Source organism: Carassius auratus, unplaced genomic scaffold (genome assembly GCF_003368295.1).
Source record: "Carassius auratus strain Wakin unplaced genomic scaffold, ASM336829v1 scaf_tig00215767, whole genome shotgun sequence".
Lineage (NCBI taxonomy): Eukaryota > Metazoa > Chordata > Actinopteri > Cypriniformes > Cyprinidae > Carassius > Carassius auratus.
The window spans coordinates 236-10,185 of NW_020528234.1; the positions used below are offsets into that span (position 1 = coordinate 236).

Below are 9,950 nucleotides of genomic sequence, written 5' to 3' on the forward strand. Positions count from 1 at the left end.
ATACAGAAAATTACTTATATTAATACTCATATTAATACAGTACCCTAATGTTCCCTATTTTTGTTTGTTTTTTTTTCTTAACGTATTATAATGTTAACAAATGAGAGCTTATAAAAGTGTTCTTTACAGGAAGAGGATGGAAATGCGGTAAAGAATGCATTGCTATGCTCAATCAGGAAGATAACATTTCTGTCACTGAAGTCATCAGTTATTGATGCCAAGATCAAAATGAATAGTCACTTCAACAAGGAAAACCAAGCTTAATAGAAGCATTCTTGAAATAATGTTGAAGCTGCTGTAAGAATTTCAGGCATGTCAGACAACAAAAACACACAAGCAGGAAGACTAAACAAATAAATCAACAGGATTATATAACCTTATAAATCTCTTGTTATGTAGCAAGAGGAATTCCAGAGAAGTCATCGCTAGTGGGGTGAAACTTATCATTTGCATGTTTTTTTAAGCCTTGCCAATTTAAACTTTCGAATGAGTTTAAAGCATTCAAACACAAGACGCAGAAAAACTCAACTGATTACAGATGCAGAGAGCTGCGTCTCACGGACAGCAACACCGAACTGAACTCTGCTTCGTGTCCTCCTGCACCTGAACGAACAAATACAGGGTGCATGCAGAGAGACGTACGTCTCAAAGCGCTTGAACCCCAAATTTGCCTCTTCTTGCTCTTGTACCGACAAATACAAACAAAATTGTGTTAAAATACCAATTTTTTTAGAGTATCCTCATAAAAAAAAAACTGTTGGTTATGTCTTAAGTGAAAGTAAACATTGAAGAAAGAAATCAGATGAGTATAATTATAATGGATGCATTGTCTCTTAAAGTGACAGCACCTAATTTACTAGCTGCTGTTGGTGTCCTTAATGTTAATCCATTAAAATAAATGAAGGTTTAACAAGAATTAATCCACAATCAAACCAAACATTTGTGATAAGAGTTGAGAGCTAAAGGATCCCTGCATATTTAGGTACGTAAGTGATTATAGCGAAATAAAGTCAGCTCTGACATATTATACCTCAAAATTCTTCATATAGTGGACTGCCAGTAAAATTTATATAAAAAATGAAAATTATTTGGGACCAAAAATTATTCAGACACTTTGACCTGACCATGTTCTGCTTAAGTGTTTTATTCTTCAATTGCAAATGAACAGTCTGAACAAAATGAAGCATTACTTGGTAATTGTTACTTTTTAAAAGCACAAATAAATAAATAGAGCAAACATAAAAATGAAACCATTTTAAACAGGGTCCACTGGTACAAACTGCTCCGGGGCACCGCAAGCCCCAGCTATGGCCTGTTCACCAGTATCAACAATTTAGAGAGCAGAAATAAAATGCATTAAAGCTATTTTACTAAATCTAAAATCTACTAAAAGTGTCTTTGCTTGAGATTTACACAGTGCTATTAAAGTAGGTTGTTTTGCATCTGAAGTAGTAAAGTCATTGTGCCCCAAAATAAGAACAAAAAGACAAACATTGTAAATAGATTTGCACGGAAAATTATTTATTAACTGTTTATTGAAATGCCACAGATTATGTCTTCGATGTATTACTGCAGAACCAATAAAGCAGTGTTTTACAGTTCTCCCCACATTTTAAATTGTGAATATCCTTTATATTTTTATTAAACATTTCAAATGTATTGTTGATTGGATCCAGCATCCCAAATATTTGGAGAATGTATGGATTAATGCAGTACTGATATTATCATAGTATATATTATTTTTTGCTTATTCAATTATTTAGTTCATTTTAAATTAATTAATTTATATAATTCATTCATTCATAAATTGCTTTGGTTACAGATTCACAGAAAAAAAAACGTATTTGTATATTAAAAGCTTTATTGTTTTCCCCTGAGATTGCATTACTATAAGCATATCTGTATTGACATTTCTAACTATTAATTGTTTGTATTTATATATTTATTTATTTTTGCTAATTTATTAATTCGTTCTTTCATATATTGTTTTCATTAGAGATTAAAAGCTTTATTGTTTTCCCTGATTTGGACACAAATACAAGTGCTAAATCAGATCATTCAAGACAATGATGACACTGATAACAATCACATAAAGCATGTCAAACATAAACATCATGGAGCTTCTTTTTTGTTTAAATGATTGGTTAAACAGGATTATACTGACAAGAGAATTTAGCATAATTAAAAACAATAAAAAACATCAAATGTATTGCTTAAAAGTGTGGGACACTTAATGTCCTTTTGAGCTCAGTACGGTTGTTCTTAATCCTTTGGAGGAGTTTTTGAGAGCCGCTTAAAGTCTGTTGTTGCTGGTTTTCCTCATTCATATCTGCTGAAGATCCAGAGTACACTGAAAACTCATACAAGGAATCTCCAGACACACTGACCTCGTGGGGCAGATTATCTATGGACATGTGAAATGAAGAAATAGTGCTTGGTGGGTAGGGATTTGAGTACACCCCATTTATTATATTCTCGATTCCAGAGTCAATAGTAAATGCGCTTTCTGGCCGGTCGAGTCCAGCTCTATGCCGATCCACTCGTGAACTTCTGTTGAAGCGTCTGGCGAACTCCCGAATGCCCATTGTGAAAGGCCTCTCTGGTGTTCTTCTCGCTTTTCAATAGGATGATGTAACATTTAGGCATGAAGTGGCAGATGAAGGATCCCGTATGCAGAAAAGAGCATCACCACCATCTGAACGCCAGATTTGTACTGGGTCATATTAACTATGTTCGCATAGATGGGGGCAAACATCGCACCCAACTGTAATGTAGATGAGCATGCTGATGCTGATGCACCTCTCTTCATTAATAGCACTGCGGAAAGCTTCCGTCCCAGGAAGGCGAATCCAAAGCACACCAGAGCCAGAAGGCTAATGAAGGCCAGCATGAGTCCAAAGAAATAGCACGCTCCCCTCATCGCACTGGAAGACAGTTCAGAACTGATCACTGAGCCCACAAAAACCTTGGGTGGTTTTAACCACAACCAGAAACCACAGATGAGCCCTGGATAAGCACACAAATGCCCAATGATCCAGTAGGGCAGGAAGAGTTTCTTCAAGACCCGTTTAAGAGCAGAATCATTCTGGAAGACCAGCAGAAACCTTAAAGTACCTGACCAGGATGCAGGAGACACACAGGGTGAAGCTCAGGCCAAAAAGCACCTGTCCGGTTTTACACTGTATGTCTGTGGGCTTTCCCACCAAACAAGATGACGCTGGTGAACGTCCCGAGCAGGGACAGCAAGATCAGGATGGAGATGGGACCCCCGGCTGCGAGGACCACTGGTGTATCCCATCTGACTAAGTACACCAGCATCACAATCAGTGTCAAAAGGATGCCAAGACAACCAAACACCACTAAGCGACACAGTACGTCTCTTTCCAGGACAGGAAAACTTCCTTTTTGGAAGTGCAAGTGGTGGAGTTTCTCTTTAGACCATAAATTCTTTGGACAGTCTATACATTCATGTGCATCTGGAGAAGAATGAAAAGTTACATCTGTTAAACATCCTTTAATTTCATCATGCTGCTTAATCTGAAATTGTGTTAATGGATCGGAGTCCACTCTAAAATACAAATTCATCTACTCCCCCTCATGTCATTCAAAACCAAAACGTTTCTGTTGCCATTGACTTCTACTATATTTTTTGGCCGCATAATGTAAATCGACGGGAACCGAAAGTGTTTGGTGATGAACCATATTAAAATATCTTCTTTTGTGTTCCGAAGAAGAAATTAATGCATACAGGTTTGAAATGACATGAAGGTCATTAACTGATGAAATAATTGTTTTATTATTATTTATATTCCAAATAGCAATGAGAAGAAGCAACTGCCTTATATTCATAATTGCATTTTACAGTTTGTGTTTTTATATGTTTATGTAAAAGGATGTGAATTGAAATTATTGAACTTCATGTTTTTGGCAGGTCTGAAGCTGGTGTATGGCAGTAATGGGGAAAGTTACTTTTAAAAAGTAATACATAACAATACGTTAATACAATAATAAAAAAAGTAACCTACTGTATTACTTCGTTATTTGTTATGGAGAGTATTGTTACTTTTGCATTACTCTTTGTTACCTAAGCTGGGCTTGCTTATTTATTTTTAATAATTCACACCAAAAGTGAAATGTATAAGCCTCAGCCTGAAAGGAAGTGCCTCTGCACCTCACTCCAAATTTCTCTCAACATGGGGATAGGAGAGGTGGCAGTGAATAATTTGGAAAACAAAGTTACTCTGATATTTTCTTGTCAAATTTAAATGAGTGTGTTACTTTACCAGTGCTTGAAAAATCTTCATCTGATTATGTAATGTGCATTACTTGTAACGTTTTACCACCAACACTGGGTGCAGTTGACAATTTTATTTGAATGAATTTGTACCTGTTTGGTTTGAAAAAGGTGTTTACTGGACACTTCGCACACTCATAGCAACAGATGGGTTTGTCTACAGAAAAAACCTTTCTAAATCCAGGTCGACAGCTTGGAGAGCACTGCGAAATCACACGACCCTGGGGTAAAACAAAACAAAAAACTTTTTTTAGACCAAATACCATATACATTTAAATTTCAATAAATAGTTTATTTGTATGGTATTTCAGATTAAAAAAACATATTTGCAAAATGTAATAGTCCGAAAAGGATAATTCACCCAAAAATAAAAAATCTGTCTTCATTTACTCAACCTCATGTCTTTCCAAACCTGTATGATTTCCTTTCTTCTGTGTTTATGTCAGTATAATGAAAGTCAATTAGAATCCTGATATTGTTTTCGACTTAAACTTTCTCAAAATATCTTCTTTTGTGTTCCACAGAGGAAAGGAAGTCATTGGAACAACACAGGATTGAGTAGATAATGACAGAATGTTTTATTTCTGGTTGAGCTATCCATTTAATGAACCAGATTTCATACTTTCTTTCCTCACAGCACTTCGGTCTATATTATGTGGCGTCAGAAACTCACTGTGAAATCTTCCAGAGGATTTCTCTGTGTGTCATTCAGGAAAAGCATGCTTTCATTCTTGATCATGTAGCGTGCCACAGTCTTCAGTTTCACATTGTTGACAAATTCAGCGTTATTTTCAAGTGACGCTTCCCAAATGTTGATATCATAACCGGTATCCAAATCTCCAGATTTGCTGAATGAATATTTCTCATTATCTATAGTGAACATGGTCTTTGCCAAGGCGTCGTTTAGCTGAAAAATATGACGATATATTTAAGCTTTTGAATATTTATTATTTGATTTAACATCAAATAACAGATAAAATGACTTACCTCAGAGCGTTGAATATCAAAGCCTCCACGACAGGTTTTTCGAGAACAGATGTCTTTAATAGCATTAGCGGCAAAACATCACAGCCAACTGTACACTAAACACTGCACTAGGACTTACAGCTTTCTGGCAGGGTTTCTCTTATTTCTTTGTTGGTTCTGCTTTTGTTCAGCTCTCCTTTGATGAAGTACTGCAGGATGGTGTTGTTTGATTGTGAATCAGGGTTAAGATCTAGATTATCTATGTAACTTCTGAAACGAGAGATGTTTCCTGAAAATGGGATTATTCCAAGAATTTTTCCAACTTCATTCAAGGGACGATTGTCTAGCACATTGAGTGACGTCGACCAGCTATCCCCAGCGATCCAGAAACGTCCAGATGCGTTGGAGTGAGTTTATCGAACAAACGAGACATGTGGTGAGATTTGGCAAAAGACACAATGACTTGAACTTTTGAGGTGTTTGCGATTTTTTGAATAGTTTCATTGAGTTTGGAATCTAAGCTTTCATCGTTGAGAAAATCAGGGAGCACAACTCGGTATGACACAAAAATATTTTGTTTATTGGCCTGCGCCTCAAGTTGGTCTGCGGCGTAGCGGCCGTAATCTCCGTCTGTGGCTATTATGCCAATCCAAGTCCAGTTGTGGTACTTCAAAATTTTGGTGATTGCTTTAGCCTGGTGGTCATCTTCCGGGACAGTCCTCCTGAATGTCGGAAAACGTTTTTTGTCGCTTAAAACCCCAGCTGTTGAACCATAACTGATCTGCAATAATAGTAATAAGAAGAGCATTACTGAAACATTCTGACACCGAGTGAGATAATAGAAATTGGTTATGGTGGTTGCATGTGCACGACAGTTCAAGATGTCAGAAAAATTGGCAGACAGCGACAGCAGCGCAATTTGATAGGCTACTTGGGCTGTTAGTCATTTATCTGTCAATTAAACAAAACATACCTGTGGCATATAACCCATGGTGAGATACCTCGCCACAGCGATGGAAACCTCAGAATGGTACTCTCCAATAACAGCCTGAAAAAATGAATTAGTGCTGCCACAATTTTTATCCATGAAGATATCGGTGTGTTGAAGAGCAGTGGTCACATCAGAGCACGTGTCCATGATCTTGTAGCCTAATGTGAGACCATTCAGCATGGGGGACTTGTTGATGGCCTCCACCGCTTCAGTCATCGCCAGAGATTGGATCAACCTGGATACGGTGAAGCTGTCAGGGGGAACAGGAAGAAGACAAGTGTGCTTTACTCAGTCATTTAGAACAGGGGTTTTTATACACAGTCTGAAGAAAGACCAATCAATCAACAATCATTATTCAATATAATCAGTTATTATCATTTATAATTGGAGCTCAATTGTTAATAATGATTCTTCTTATCATCAATGATGAAAACAGTTTCTGCTGTTTAACATTTTGGATGAAATGATCAATTTAATGCATCCCTATTGAATAAAAGTATTATTATTATTTTTTTTAAATCTTACTTAAACCCAGATTTTGAATGGTAGCACTCCACGGTTTCACTGTTAGGCAGAAAACAGTTTTCTACATTGATCATAATAATAAAAAATAAATTTTTTTTTTTTTTTTAAGCAGCAAATCTGTATATTAAAATGATTTCTGAAAGATCGTGTGACAATAATGTGTAATAATATTTCACAATATTATTGTAAAATAAATGCAGCCTTGGTGAGCATAAGAGATATAGTTCAAAAACTTCTTCATTCTTCCAGATATCGGAGATACACACGCATAAAAATTAGGCAAGTTTGAATTTCTCAGGATTTGACATTATTAATGTAAGCTGTATGCATAGACTCACGTTTCACACACGTTTTCAATAGGATTGCTGGTCATGTTGACGATCTTGAAGCTTTGGTGAACTGGAAAGAGTCCTCCAAACATGAAGTCCCCTAACTGCATGGCTTCCAGTGAACCTGAAGCAGGTCTACAGTCACGACCCGCCAAACTTCCCAAGATGGCAAAAAGCCCAAACCAAATCTTACTGTTATACATCTTCATTTCATCTGTGTGTCTCTCCCTTCTCTATTTGTCTGGAGACCCTTTTCTGCCTCTTCAACCAGAGTCCTCAGCTCTCTCTCTGTCCTCTCAGCAGACTGGATGAGCTTGAGGATGTTGCTAAAATATATGTCTCCATTTCCTCCTCTATTACTCTAGAAACAGATGCCTTGTCACCTTCCCGCTCACACCTCCAGACTTCAGAAAAGTTCAGATCAAGAGGAAACATTCCACACAGGAGGAAACCCCACATTCAGAAAATGTTTAATTACCATTAACAATGCACAAGTGAATCCAAGAATGCAAAAACCTCCCAGTTGTATAACAACTCATATTTGCATAATCTAATAATGATGCATAGGTTACGCATGAAATAATCTACTGTAAAAGTTTTTTGGTGCCTGCCTGTACAGATCGATGGTTTACTGGTTATGCTGTAGTATTAACTTTTTTAACTAAATTGATTTGATATTTAAAATAAATAAATAACTCATGCATATAATGGCTCCATGACCTCAAACTGTAATCACATCAACTGACTGAGTTACTCCAACTAAAGACACAATGTCACAATACCAGACATACACACACACAGAACAAAACCAGTCAAAATAAACAAACACAGCTTCTGTTTAGAACCTGATATTTGCATTTAATTTGACCATAAAAAAAATATTTTTAGTTTTATACAGAGTGTATTTTTAAATGTAAGAACAGGTCAGTCAGGATTACTAAACGGAAGAAGGAAGGAGAGTTTAGAGGGTTTTCTCTAACCTATTTAATAAAGGAAATATTTGTACTATATAAAGAGGCACATCAGTGTTGCATAAAAGTTGAATAATCATCATCACCATTATTATCTGCTGAGTGCAATACATTTAGGAAAAACACAAGTGATTCAATGCTATGTGTTGTTATGCATTATACACCAAGGAAAGCCATGGGTTTGATTCCCAGGGAATGCATGAACTGAACACATTTGTAAAAGTAGCTTTAAAGTGCCTGCAAACTGCATAAATAAATGTATTTTGGTAAATGCGCAAACGCTTAAAATGTCAACTGGGATCCTTTTTCATCCTGGATTCAGAACTTAGTTTTGCTATACCTGCAAGATGTCTGGTACGTAAATGGTGGATGGTACCAATCAGTCATAAATATTTCTTACTGGACATTAAAATGTAGGTCTAATGGAAATTATATTTAAAACTAAGTAAATAAATAAAGTGGCTCCTTAATCAATTACCTAATTTTATATAATTTTTTCTACTTTATGTACCCTGAGTACACAATTAAACATCCTGTTGAAAAATACAGGGTTTTGGTTAGTTAGGTAGGTTTTGAAGCTTGGATGCTGGTTTGAGCTGGTCTAAGATGGTCCTTAGACGTTCATGAGCTGGTTTAAACTGGTCCTTAGCTGGTCATGTGCTGGTCCTGAGCAGGAGTGACCAGCTCAAACCAGCATCCATGCTTTTAAAACCTACCTGACCAGCATATACTGGTTTTTCCAGCAGCGATGTTCAATCATTTTGCATAATTTGTGAAAATTACAGCTTAATCAAAAATGACGTGCAAGCAGCATGCCAGCAGTTTTTCCCTACCTTACATTAACTTTTGATAAACTTTATTTGGGCTCCAATTGTTTAAAGTAATGAGATGGTGCGTAATGTGAAGCCTACAATTTATTTCTGTGATTTTTGTGGTGGAAATGACTCGGGGCCAGTCGTGATTAGTTTCGACGCTGTTACTATTACTCACCACTAGAGGGCGCCACGGCATTTGTATTTTTTCAGCTTCTATTATTCAAAACTATATGTGAAGCGCTCCTTATTTATAATTTCTCAGTAACTTAGATTGCTGGAAGTTTTCTTATGTCCTCTATATTTGGTATTCTTGCTATTATTGTCATCATTAGGCATACCTGTTTGTGTAAACTATACAGTATCAATGTTTATCAGCTTGTTACTTGCATTATTTGAGTCTGAAATTATTAGTTAGAAGGAACCATCTCATTCAGCATTATCCTTCAATGTGTGTATTTCAGACAGTGTTTTTAATGTTTTTAAGGCGTGACATTTTGACAGTTGCTCAGTCAGAAACCTCCCCTCCCCTTCTGAATAACCTTGCCGGATTACCATACAATTATCATTTCATTACCATCTCATTATCATACTGGAGCCAATGGTAGTGGGTTTCAATTCTTTATGTTTGTTACTACATTAGCTTGTGTGACCCAAAATTGGATTATTTTCTATAGTTATATTTTAAAAAGCATGGCTTTATAATGGACGTCTGGCCTGTTTAACTCCGTTAGTTACTGAATTAAGTATTTTAATAACATTAGGGCCAATGTATTGCATAAGGGCCATCCAAGTGATTTAAACACCTGCAGGTGCTCTGATATCTCTCCAGTAGTATAATTACTTCTCACCGTCCACAGAAATCACAGAAATCCCACTGTGAACCTATTCTGCAACTCTTTCCACAGAGGCTTGAATAAAGTGCATCTATACCAACCGCCCCGTATCTTCCTCTCAAAAGTGACCTGGGATTCATCTCATACATTAGATCATCCATAGGGGTCCATTTTTCCCCATGCCGCTCAGTTCTCCATTACAATATTAAAGAGAATCTTACTTAAG

At 36.5% G+C, this 9,950-nt stretch overlaps 1 protein-coding gene and 1 long non-coding RNA gene across 2 annotated transcripts; both read right to left on the bottom strand.

Moving 5' to 3' along the window:
* Positions 1-4,440: 4,440 nt before the first annotated feature.
* LOC113095699 (uncharacterized) lies at positions 4,441-5,351 on the bottom strand. The gene is made up of 3 exons (XR_003288398.1): positions 5,282-5,351; positions 4,968-5,201; positions 4,441-4,515 (listed from the first exon to the last, which is right to left on the bottom strand). It is a non-coding gene; the product is annotated as an uncharacterized LOC113095699 (long non-coding RNA).
* Positions 5,352-5,603: 252 nt separating this feature from the next.
* On the bottom strand, positions 5,604-7,472 carry LOC113095700 (G-protein coupled receptor family C group 6 member A-like). The gene is made up of 3 exons (XM_026261043.1): positions 7,115-7,472; positions 6,234-6,501; positions 5,604-6,041 (listed from the first exon to the last, which is right to left on the bottom strand). Exons 1-3 carry the CDS (start codon positions 7,312-7,314, stop codon positions 5,604-5,606), a joined length of 906 nt encoding a protein of 301 aa, XP_026116828.1. The 5' UTR covers positions 7,315-7,472.
* Positions 7,473-9,950: the final 2,478 nt, after the last annotated feature.

Excerpts from the sequence above, each read along its gene's own strand:
- LOC113095700 (XM_026261043.1), bottom strand. The coding sequence starts at position 7,314 with ATGAAGATGTATAACAGTAAGATTTGGTTTGGGCTTTTTGCCATCTTG. Across the intron at positions 6,502-7,114 it reads ATTGAAAACGTGTGTGAAAC|CTTCACCGTATCCAGGTTGA; the intron begins GTGAGTCTATGC and ends TCCCCCTGACAG. Across the intron at positions 6,042-6,233 it reads CCATGGGTTATATGCCACAG|ATCAGTTATGGTTCAACAGC; the intron begins GTATGTTTTGTT and ends CTATTATTGCAG.